This window comes from Cupressus sempervirens, chromosome 5 (genome assembly GCF_028749045.1).
Source record: "Cupressus sempervirens isolate cs-2001-9-10 chromosome 5, ASM2874904v1, whole genome shotgun sequence".
Lineage (NCBI taxonomy): Eukaryota > Viridiplantae > Streptophyta > Pinopsida > Cupressales > Cupressaceae > Cupressus > Cupressus sempervirens.
The window spans coordinates 318,679,096-318,692,032 of record NC_143122.1 but is presented as its reverse complement, the minus strand read 5'-3'; the positions used below and the strand labels follow the sequence as shown (position 1 = coordinate 318,692,032).

The window sequence follows — 12,937 nt, the reverse complement described above, 5'->3', positions numbered from 1 at the left end:
AATCTGACAAGCTACTTTGTAGGTGTACATGGACTGTTTGTATGCCACTAAGCACAATGTAGGTTTTTTTTAACGTTACCTACAATGTACATTACTGATTATGTAAAGGCATTTCAAATTAGTTGCAGATTGCCTCTGCTGCAAGAATTTTATTCATGCCAGGACAAGGATCTGCACAACGGAACTCATGAACAGTCTTGGGGGAATTAGTTCTTGATTGACAAAGAAACGGAGAAATATTTGGCTGTCGGAAAAACCTTGTGAACGAGCATGTCCCCTGACTGTAACAATATGGTCCCGATCAGGATGAAAGCACATGCCTACTTTGCCCATCGTTTATGGATCTGTATTAGATGTGGGAAAGTTCCCTTCCCAATCTAGTCCTCCAAATAGACATTTCCACTGATTGTGCTGTTTAGCAGTATTCAGGCCAAGGAATGAGATCACCCATTTACCCTGTAGATAACTTTTCTTCTGGAAGGGTCCACCAATCAGTAACTGGGCAACACTTCAGAATTCTTTGTCAATAATTTAGATTCAACTCATTAATTTCTTTAGAAATATTCCTCGTGACAAATTTGCTTTTGAAATCAAGCAATTGGAGCATTCCTGTTTTTGGCATGAATCGGAGGGGAACACCAAAAGATTGTGGAATCAGGCTCTACCGTTGCTGATTGTATCTGCTTGATAAATTTTGATACTTTCCTCATGAATTCATATGAAAATGTCCAACGGGCCTGAGAGTAATTTTGGAATGAAGTCGGGTGGTAAGAAAATTTTATGAACTTTCATAACTTTATATTGGTTCCAGAGTTCGGGGGAGGGCCCAACCCACTGACTGCGCCAAGTTTCAAAGTTTGTTAAATATCCTTACGAAGTGTTTGTCGGGTACTTTGCAGATTCTCGAGCCATATCAGGCCTTTGGGGTGGTTTAATAACCATGCTGCTGACCCGAACTTGAAGCCTGTCATTTCATTACTTGCAGTTGTGATACATGACCATTTCCTTGTTAAACATTATTATGTTGATGATTTACATCAAAAACCAAGTCAGCAAAACCTCCAGTTCTTCATACTACTGGAACTGCATTACTATAAAGTATAAACTATAAATTTATAAACAACACCTTCTTTTAATAAACTCAAATGGTCAGGTTGTCCTTAAGTGTCTTTTGAATGCTGCTATACACCGACCAATCAAGCCCACACACAGCTAATTTCCCCTTCTTGCATTCTCCAATATGCTCTGTGTTGTGTATTGTCAAAAAATCCTTGGCTTCTTGACTGAAAGGTGGTGGTATACACCCCAGTAAAGCAGAGATAAGCTATTAGTCTGCCATTTATGAATATGGGTAATGTCTGGCTGAGTGCTGGTCTTTGGCATCAATTCTAGGCATGCTTGACTGAAAAACAAATAAGTATCTAGGTCATTAGCTTAACCCCCATTAAAATTTGTCCTTTCAAAAAGTGGTCATCGGTTCAATAAGTGCCAGTGGCATTCCAAAGCCTAGACTAGAATATGCATGAGTAGGTACCCAACTTTCAATAAGATATAAAGAGTATGTATCCAAAAGAGTCAAACCATTTATCTGTTCCTTCTTAGTGCATTCATAGAAAGTAAGCATAACCTCCACTTGCTGTGCTCTTTTTGGACAAGCTCTTACGAGAAGAATAACAACATCACCTAATCCATATTAATTTGTTAAAAGATATTTAGTCGACACGGGGAAAATTCAAAAGTGGGTACACTGAAAAGTGAGCCAACAGAAGGATAGGTTGATTTGTGGGAGAGGCAGAGTAATCATGTCCCAAATTAGGCGACACCCAAGTGGTAGTATTGATGGCTGTTCAAGAAACCCTTGGACCAAGTGGTGGTATTGACGGGCATTCATGAAACCCTTGGGCCTATCTATGGAGGTGGATTCAAGCACCCTATGACAGTAAATCTCCATCCTTGATTAGGGTTAGGGAAGAAGTAAGGATGAGATCTAAATATAATTGTGGACTATATTATGAACAAATTCGCTATCTTTAGCCTAATAATTTTAATTAAGGCACAATACTGCATAATAAGGTGTAGTGACGCATGTTAAACAGGCATTCCCTAGCCGGGGACATTACATCCAAAAAGACAGCAATTTGATTTTAAGAATATTTTCTATTATTTATTTTTTGTAAATCTTTGCTGAAGTGTGGTAGCCCTGACCGGCCAAATTCGGACAAGTTCGGTCATCTCCAGCTGGTCATCTCCAGCTGAAGGCCAGGAGGCTGCTGCTCTGACAAGCTGAGAGCCTACTCATGAAAAGCCTACCCCACTGATGTATGGGGTAAACCTGATGGACATGATACCCCTCCTAAAAGTGCTGCTCTTCCACTTAGTGGATTTAAATTTTAATTATATTTCCCTTTGTAAGCTTTTGTATCCTGTTTAAATTTGGTCCTGCTTTGATTTCGAAGGCGTGCCTTTATACTGCCCACAATTTTTTGGTGAATAGTGTATTATTATCTTTTTAGTTAATAGAAAGCAGCATAGATGTGAGTATCGCCGATTAATCGGCGATACGAGATAAAATCGCGATTTTTTGGGGCCGGCGATTTAGTCGCCCCAAAAATCGCGATTTTTTTTTGCAGATTTTTTCCAAAAAATCGCAGATTAATCACCTAAAAAATCGCCTAAAAATCGCGATTTTTTTGCAAAAAATCGCTCGCGCCCGGCAGTCACATAAAGTGACGAAAAAACACGTTTTTTTCATTATGTTTTTACATTGCTTAGGGTGTTTTGGAGAGGAGAGGATAGAGAAGGAGTTCTTGGCAAGAAATAGGCAGAATCAAGTGCATTTGGAGGCCTTTTGATTCGATTTCTTCGTTACTAGGTAAGTGATTTGAATCTTTGTTTTTTGTTTTTGCAAGAGATTGTATTTTTTTTTCTTGCATGTAAATGGATAAAAATACATTCCTAATTAGTTAGGAATGCATTTGATGAATGTAAGCAAGATTAAATGCATTCATTTGCATTTTTTTCCATTCTAGATCGAATTTATGCTAAAAATTTGCCCTTTCTAAAAAAATTTGAAACCCTAGCAGCTAGTTTGTTTGAATGTTATTTGGATTTCAATTTATTGGTGCTGTTATTGGAATGTTGCTTGAATTCTTTGTTTAACTGTTAATTTTGATCTTGTTATAATTTATTTATAGTTTTTTTTTAAAGTTTGTATGTGTAGGCAGCCCGCAGCAGTTTTAAATGGCAGACAAATGGCCATTGACTCCATGCCCCTCAGGCTACATTGGCACCAGGCCAAAGAATGCGAGAGATCAAGCATGGAAATATGCCTATGAAGCACCTGATGAACCAACCAAAGTGATTTGCATTCGATGTGAAAAAGTAATATCCGGGGGCATTTACCGGTTCAAATATCACATCGCAGGGATCTCAAAACATGATACAAATCCTTGTGAGAATACAACAGAAGAAATAAAAAGGTTTGCAAATGCCTTGCTCGCAGCTGGAGAGCAAAAAAAATTGCAAAGAGAGCGGAATAAATTGCATGTCAGGGCAGCCATAGCAGAGACCCAGGGCAGTTTCGTTGATGTTCAGGAGGAGGCAGCCATTGAGAGCATGGCTGGCTCTTATCGTGGGCCGCGTGTCCGCAAATAGGGTGTTTTTTCTTTCACGAGTTCCACTCCCACTCCCACTCCTACACCTCCTAGCACTTCCGCACCATCAGGATCAGCAGGTGCTTCTGGGATAGGGAGCTATTTTGTGACGAGGCACACACCTGGTGCACAACCTTCATTAGAGGCCACTAGATGGAATAAGGAGGTCCATGACCAGTTGGACAATGCACTAGCAAATTTCTGGGTTTTCAACAACCTTCCTATTAGTGTTGTTGACAGTCCGTATTGGGAGGCTTTGGCCACAGGGTTGACAGTTGCAGGAAAGGGGTACAAGTCCCCTTCTCGTTTTGTGTTGGGTGGCAGGTAAGCGAATAATTTTATTACACTCGATTTCCTTTTAATTTTTAACTTTTTACTTAGTTCTAAATTTTAATTAATTTATCTAGAAATTAGAATGTTGATTACTAAAGTCTAAATCAATTTTAAATTACTAAGAATCTAAGACATAACTAAATTTTGTTTTTGTAGGCTTATTGGAAATGTTGTTGAGAGGGCCAAAGCATTTGTTGAGGAACAGAAACAAGAATGGACAAAATTTGGTTGCACCATTCTTTCTGACGGGTGGACGGATGGGAAGAGCAGGACCATAATTAATTTTTTGGCCTGCTGTAATGATAATGTGGTGTTCCTGAAATCAATCGATGCCTCCAACAAGGTAAAAAATGCTCAGACATTAGCATTGATGTTGGAGAATATGGTCTTAGAGATTGGCATTGAAAATGTGGTGCAAATCATCACAGACAATGCTGCTGCATATGTATCAGCAGGTAAACCGTAATTTTATGTTGCATGTGCATTGTGAATTTCACAACAAGAATTTTTAATAGTTTGATATATTTGAAAAGTTGGAAACTAATTAGTATTTGCTTTTACAATTGGCAGGAAAACTCCTACAGCAGAGGCACCCCACTCTCTCTTGGACCCCGTGTGCAGCACATGTCCTTGACCTTCTTTTGGAGGACATGGGCAAACTTGAGTGGGTCACTCCAATTGTGGAGGATGCAAGGCGGGTGACAAAATACATATACAATCACCCATGGGTCCTTAGCCTGATGAAAGAGCACACTGATGGCAAAGAAATTGTCAGGCCTGCCGTCACAAGGTTTGCAACGATTTTTTTGACATTGCAAAGCATTCTCGATAATTTGGCTTCTTTGAAGCAAATGTTTGTTTCCAAAAAATGGCTTGCTTCCACATTTTCAAAGAAGAGTGAAGGAGAGAATGTTGTGCGGATTGTGTTTGATAAATATTTTGAAGATAAGGCTGATGAAATAGTAAAGGTAACTACAAAACTTTAAGTTTTAGTTTGCACTTTACAACTTTATAACATACTAAGTTTGTAACTCAAGTAAATAATAATTTTGTAACTTGTCAACTAATTTCAAATTTATATTGCAGGTGTCTGAGCCTTTAGTCAGAGTTTTGCGTTTGGTTGATGGAGACCAAACGCCAATGGGTGAACTATATGAGGCCATGGACAAGGCCAAAGAATCTGTCAAAAATTACTACAAGGGGGAAAGCATCAAATATGAACCCATTTGGCAGATCATTGATAGAAGGTGGAATAATCAGCTTCACCAACCCATTTATGCAACAGGATATTTCCTCAACCCACGTTTTAGGTATACTGTAAGCTCATTCTTACTCAAATTTAAGTTAACAAAGACTTGAGTTCATTTTGCTTTCGTAGGGTGTTGGGTGTGTACTAAAATTGGAAGACTTATTTGTTTTTGGTTTTTGGTTTTAGGGCTGATGGTACATATGCAGATCCTGATGGAGAGGTCATCAGAGGCCTAAGTGAGTGCGTCGAAAAGATGGTAACCAGCGAGGAAACAAGAGATAAAATCATCGCTGAGCAGGAGATCTTCACTTCAGCAGGAGGCAAGGTGTTCTCCACTTCTCTCTGCAAGAGAGCAAGGCTTACACAAACCCCAGGTAATACATTTGCAAACTTCTGAATCTCAAATGCTAAATTAATATTTATGTTTCATTTTTTGTTGTCTATTAGTATTTTCTAACTTGTACAATTTTTGTGATGCAGTGGCTTGGTGGACCACTTGGGGTGCAAGCACTCCAAATCTTGCAAAATTTGCTCTCAGAATCCTATCACAGCCTTGTAGCGCATCACATTGTGAGCGCAACTGGAGTTTGTTTGAGGCCATCCACACAAAAAAGAGAAACAGGTTGTCCCAAAAGAGGATGAATGACATGGTCTATGTGCAATATAATCTTAAATTGCGCATGAAAAAGGCGCAACAAGATCCGCCTGGGCCAATCGATTTGGATGAGATAGATCCTTATTATGATTGGACGGCACAAGAGCAGGCTCCCTTATTTACACAGGAGGACATCTCCAATTTGGAGAGGGAGGCCGCGGAGGAGGCTGCGAAGGAGGAAGGGGGTGGAACTGGATATGACATCGATTTGGATGACATCGAGGAGGGCGATGATGAGGATGATGACATTGAGCTTACTGCAGAGGACCTTGACATCTTGCGCGCAGCGAATGTGGAGATACCGACATCTAGTTCTATAGCTACACCATCTCCTGCATTGGCACAGACACAGACACGGGCACAAACCCTGCGGGGTTCTAGTTCTAGAGCTTTACCCTCTCCCGCACTCGCTAGTAAAGTGACTGGGAAGAGGAAGATGTAGTCCTGTATTTGACATTTGTACTTATTTGTAGTCATGTTGATGTGCTTATTTGAACTCTTTACATTTGACACTTTATTTATGAGAATACTTCTCATGTGTTGTGAACTTGTTAGTTGTTAGTAATTTACAACTTGTCACTACTTACTTGTTAGTAATTTACCAATTAATAACTCTTTTTGCATTGATATATATCTAAACATGATTGTTTCTTATGTATTGTTAGTAATTAAGTCATTAGATGCAAAAAAAATTGAATTCTGTAAAAAAATCGCATTTTTTTATTAAAATTTAGTGGTTTTTTAGTTCCCAATTTTTTCCCCGATTTTTTTCCGATTTTTCCCGATTAAACTTTTTCAGGCCTAGGCGATTAATCTCCTCAGGCGATTTTTACATCTATGGAAAGCAGCATAGAATTTCACTAATGAATAATAATAATAATAAAGCTAGTTGTGGTGTGATGATCCCTAAAGCATTCGCAGTAGTATGACTCAAGCTCAAATTCTTGGTATGTTAAAAGGGGCCAATACCTTGTTCAGACAAATGGAAATTCTAAAACTTCACGGAATGTAAGCTTCTTACTTCAACAAGTAATATAAAAACTAAGGATTGCCGGGCAAATTTATCAAAAACATAGAGTTTGCTACTAACATGTGTACGTTTTGGAAGAAACTTGCTAGTTGGAAAATCTAAATGATAAAATTCTAGATAAAAAAGTTGGTCCAAATGATAAAATAAATGACTGAATGATTTTAATGACATCCACTTGACCAAACAGTCTAAGGGACCAAGACAAAGCTCACAGCCTTAAGTTATCTCCATGTTTAATCTTCTCTTACAAATCATAACCAAAAAAATAGCAGTTTGGTTGATCTTATCCTCCTCGAATAAGTTGTACATGTCATGTTGTCAGCCTTCAAGATGATATCATATTGAACCCGAATGTACTATAAACTGCACATTTTATGAGAAATGGTTGATCTTATCCTCCTCGAATAAGTTGTGCACGTCATGTTGCCAGCCTTCAAGATGATATCATATTGAACCCGAATGTAGTATAAACTGCACATTTTATGAGAAAGTGTCATTCAATTTTGAAAAACAGTTCATAAGTGTTGCCCTGTACTGCACCGACGATGAGATATGCCGGAAAGAGTGTGACCTAGACCAACCTAAAACAAACCATGCATTGCTCAGCGTAGTTCGGACAAGGTTGTTATATGACTTATATGACATATGTTTGAACATAACCCACATTAAGAAAACGTCTTTTGGTGGACATTGTGTATCTTACTCAAAGGATAAAGCCTGAGTTTGCCTGCTGATCAAGGCATGTGCACTCCATAATTAAAATCACATGTTCGAATTTAAGGAGATAGGTTTGTTGAGCTTCAAATAATATGTAAAAAAAATCCCCGTGAGCAATGTTTGTATAAAGTTGATCGCACACACTAAATTGGTGTACTTGGTCATGGCCAAAATCTTTCTTCACCTAAAATGCTTAATTAGCCATATTAAACAAACTATATATAATAATCTGCAATTATCCAATCAATGTAAGATGTAGAAGCATATAGCGAAATCCAGAGTAAACATAGCTTACATCTTTTGAGCGTAACCCAAACAGAGCCTTTCTCCCTTGTTCTTTCATACATCTTTGTGAGTTCAGTCAAAAAGGGATCTGTCTCCAACAATACCTGCAGATCGCCATAACAGCGAGCGACAATTAGTCCTACCCAAAGACACACAAAGAAAGATTATGAAAATAAATAGAAAAGAGACATGTGCAGATTTAGATATCTATATAACGAATAGATTTAGGATAAAAGTATTATAAAGATCTGAAAGAGGGCATGAACTCACCATTTTTGGGGTAGTTGAAGCTTACACTCGATTTGTCAATGAGCTAAATTGATTTGGGTATGGAAGAAATATTGCCGATAAATTATGTTGTTGCTCGGCTCTGCAGTTTTTCTTCTGAATATATGGAGGAATAAGCTAGGTCTTTGTAAAGAAAAAACTTCTAGCGAAGGCCTGTCAAAGAACTGCCCTTGCCTCGTGTCCACGATGAACGCAGACAATACTACTCTTTTGTTTTTTGCTAAGTTTATGTTTTCTAGAAAGAAAATTTAAAAGATATGGGGCAATATGTTATTTAGATGGGTATAATAATTTGTTATAAAGGTTATAAAGTATTTTAAGATCCATATTTTAATGGTGAAAATTTAATTTATCATATACGGTTTGTTTTGCTCTTATTTATGTTTTAGTATGTTATTTTATTTTATTTTATTTTGGGTCATGTTTTTTAGTGATTTAGAGCTAATCATAAAAATCAAAAAGTAGTAACTACAAAAGAAAAAGAAAAATAAGGGAAAAATTAAACATATTGAAAAACGAACAAAAAATAGAGGAACATAAAATGTGAGCTAATGTAATTTGAAATACCTATGATTAAAAGTAGTCTAAATCACATAATTGTTCACTATTTATATTTTTTAAGTGAAAATACTAAATCTAATATTTGTAATATAAACTTTTTTGGTTGTCTACTAAATTCTAATTTGTAAATAAACATTTAAATACTTTTTTCTGCTTTTTCAATTCACAAATATTAAGACACGGGTCATGGAAAAAACTTTAAAAAAACAATGTCCTATGCACATACCCAAATCTACCAAAAGCTATAATCTTAATGATAATTAAAATTAAAATGAAATAAAATGTCTATTAATATAACATAATAAATTTAAACAAGATTTTTTTTTGTAGTAATATTCAAATTCTATTAAGATGTTAGTATGATAGTTTATATTAGTTGTTATTATATTTGTTAATATTGTGATGAGAGTCTAGACTATTATAATCAAGAATAAGATCTTTTGTTAGTACACTTCGTTTATAACTTCATAGATTCATAATTTCAAAGCAAAAACATTGATTCATAATTTCAAAAGAGAAACATTGTCAAATTGAATATATTACTTATGGGTTGTCTTTTTATTTTTTTCTCAAAGTGAAGGTCGTCACTTTTGTCTCTTCACTAACAACCCTACCTCCTAACAAAAGGTTTCAAGCACCTTGAGGTATTTACTCGGACCATTAGATGTTTTAGCAGCTAGGATAAATCCTATAGAAGTAACTTTATTACATATTTAGCCAAGTGAACTCCATCTCCACTAGTCTTTTTAGCCATTCTTCTAACCTATTAGTAGCCTATTTATTTTGTGTAATCGTGAGAACTCTAGACCAATGCAAACCTTCATCTAGTTAAGGTATATTTCTGTAGAATGTGTTTATGTAGTGATGTTACTTTGTAAAGTTGAATTTATTGACCAATGCAAACAACCAAGGGACATAAATGTTTATTTATTTTTGTGGAAAGGTTTTTGTTTGGAGATGTTTTCTAAAGAATTGCATAAAAATTCAAACCAAGTTAAAGAAAACATGAGTGGATTTTTTGAGGTTAAAGAGACCAAATCTTGAAAAATATAAAATCTAGCAACGAAGACAATTCGTGGGGAGGACTTTATAAATGGAAATAAATTATTATTATGAAATTAGACTAAAATTAGTTATCTAAAGCATTATATATTGCAACATAAAATTATGTCTAGTAGACAAATAGAAACTAAAGAAATGTGTAAACCAAAAATTATAAAATTTACAGATGTGTATTACATCATAATTTTTCAAAAAAAAATCACATCATCAGAATTTTTCTAAAACAATCACATTACCGAAACAATAGAAGGAAGAATTCTAATTTTTATAAATAAACAAAAACCAAGAAATATCAACAATTTGTTACAGATTAGGAAAGAGAGAACTTGACCTCTATACTATAGACAAATGAGGATTGGTTATATGATGAAGGAGAGGATGAAACAAAGGGACTATATGTTGCAAAACTAGAAGAACTAAAGAAGTATGGTGATCCAATAGAGGAGCGTTACAAGGAAGATTTGGAAAGAGGACCAGCAATAGGACAACTTGAACACTACTTCACTAGCTATAGGGATGTTGTTATTTTAGCAGATCCAAAATTTGACCATATTGATATTGTTGAAAAGCATAAGGATGTCAATGAGTGTAATGATGCTTTAAAATGGTTGAAGGACAAAAGACAACAGCAAGATCTTTTGTCAAAGATGTGAAACAAAAAATTGAGGCCTTGGATCTATTTTGTAGACCTATAATGACAACACCCAGACCAACCCCAACAAAGCCACAACATTCACCACCACCTCCACAAGCCTAGACAAATGAGAATTCCAACAAAAATGCTCCCCCACTAAAAAGCCAAGCTCCTCCTTTTGAGCCCATGGATACAAAGCAGACCCAAATATTTGTGAATTAGTGACACAACTCTATAAATTTTGCATACTCAAATTTTCTTTTCATAAATTCATTTTAAATGTGCATTTTGTTGTGTAGCTCTCCTAGTCCAATATTGCCTCCAAGGTGGAGGATAGATATATGGTAGCATATGACTAGCACTTGCATCTTTGAGGGATAAAAGGGTTACGCTAATAGTCAAATATATACCAAATGATTATATGGAGACAAATTATTGGATCACTCTCAATTTCTATATCTATATGTCTTTATTTGGCTCACAATTTTTCTATCTACCTCCCTAACCATGTCTTTATATCTTTATTAAATACACATATTAACATTTACATCTCTTCACCTTCAACATCTCTATCTATATTCAATATTCTCTATTTCTCTTTAATCTATCTATCTATTTATCACCACATAATCTTTACCACTTTATCTCTTCATCTGCCCATCCTCTCCCTTCTTGTTTCTATCTTTGTCACTCACTCCCCTCCTCTTCTTGTTTTCCTACCTCCATTATTGTAGCGAGATAACAATAAATTTAATCAATAAATATTTTAATATTTTACTATTCTAGTCAAGGATACTTAAGACTATGTGCTAGTTACCTTATTGGGTACTGAAGTTTTTTTTCTAGATTTTAATGTATTTGAAAGTAGAGAGATGTAAATTCTACAATTTTTTAATGTAATAATCAAATTGAAACAAATAATAAAATTATTTTTCTTTCATGTATTTTCATTTAATCATCATTTTTATTATATAAGTGATATTTGATCATTATTATTTTATTAGAAATAATATTTATAAGACTAAATAGAGTATTCCATAATAAAAATATCTGATACAATTATTGTTTATTATTTTTATTTAAGCTTTTCACTTTACTAAGAAGAACCAAACATAGTTTTGCAATCTTATATCCTTATAAAATATTTATAATCATATAATTTGAACTTTCTCCTATGCTTTAGATTTGTCACTTCTATGTATATATTCAATGCTCACATTTCTTACTTCCGAGAAGAATGAGCTTAATTTATACTAATTCGATGTCTCTAATTTTGATTAAAAATTATTGTTTTATTTTATTTGGAATATCATTCACCATGGAGTTCGGTTATCTCTTTTCTCACGTCATGTATTTGATCATTCTTCAATACAATTGAAAAGCATGGATAAGATAAGACGAGATAAAAAAATTAAATAGGAATATGAGCAGATATGCTCAACATATAGTGAATTAATAAAGAAATCAAGACACATAACTAACTCTAATCCATAGATAATGATAGATATTAAGCCTCTTTGATTACAGTTGTGTCTCCATAATGCACATGCATATATCAAATGACATTATGAATGCAAATGGATAATAGAAGTGAAAACATCCCTCCAACCCTATAACTCTTAAACAAGAGTAATTTTATATACTTGTTACGTGTTTATCATAAACATTTTTCTATGGAATTGATTGAGTTAAATTTTTGTAAATACTTTGAACATCTATGCCTGAGCAACACAGGGCGATATTACGCAAATCAGACCAAGGGTGTTTCAGGTGGAGTATGAGGAAGTTTTGTAAATGAGAATCATTAAAAATTGTATTGACATTACATGCAATGACAACATTATAATCTCTGGTTTAAAGTAAGTGGAATTTTTAATGACTAGTTTAAAATAAGTGGAATTTATTAGCACATTAAGATTTTAGCCTGCAACACTGTGTATATTGGTTTTTCCGATGACTCTAAAAGATAAAACTTATTAAGGATAAATTCAACTAAGGTGAATCTGCAGTCTAAACTACTTTATATTACTAACAAAATGTAAATATATATTCTATGAAACTGTCATGTTCAATCATATGTATAATAAAGTTGTGTTATTATACTTTTTAAAAGCATATTATGTCATGAAAGTTTACAAATTATTTCCTATAATAATAAACATATAAAATATTTTTATCAAAAAATAATGGTCAAAATTCAACTAAACATCACTATAAACAATAAACACATAATATAAGTAAACTTCATATTTTGTTTATTCATTTTTTAATTAATTATATCATTAATTTTAAAAACTTGAACCAACTAAAATTGTTACATGATTTCTATAATTATCACTATCCTTAAAAAAGTTAGCTAAAATTATTAGATGATTTAAATTGCAACATAAACTATCTCTTCCAATAATCATTAAACAATTAATAAAAACCTACATCTTTATTTGCTCCCAATATCTCACATCCAACACTT

The 12,937-nt window shown here is 34.5% G+C and overlaps 2 protein-coding genes across 2 annotated transcripts in view; one reads left to right on the top strand and one right to left on the bottom strand.

Moving 5' to 3' along the window:
• LOC149555938 (Signal recognition particle, SRP9/SRP14 subunit) overlaps positions 1-8,462 on the bottom strand; it is a 43,152-nt gene extending 34,690 nt beyond the window's left edge. The window contains exons 1-2 of the mRNA XM_089830047.1: positions 8,193-8,462; positions 7,933-8,026 (exon numbers count right to left, since the gene is read on the bottom strand). Coding sequence (XP_089686173.1) covers positions 7,933-8,026; positions 8,193-8,195 — 97 coding nt within the window. The 5' untranslated portion in view covers positions 8,196-8,462. The remainder of the gene's footprint in view (positions 1-7,932; positions 8,027-8,192) is intronic.
• Positions 3,241-6,439, top strand: LOC149555939 (uncharacterized). The gene is made up of 8 exons (XM_089785813.1): positions 3,241-3,479; positions 3,552-3,618; positions 3,655-3,977; positions 4,143-4,441; positions 4,557-4,954; positions 5,073-5,296; positions 5,422-5,609; positions 5,716-6,439. Exons 1-8 carry the CDS (start codon positions 3,241-3,243, stop codon positions 6,330-6,332), a joined length of 2,355 nt encoding a protein of 784 aa, XP_089641939.1. The 3' UTR covers positions 6,333-6,439.
• Positions 8,463-12,937: the final 4,475 nt, after the last annotated feature.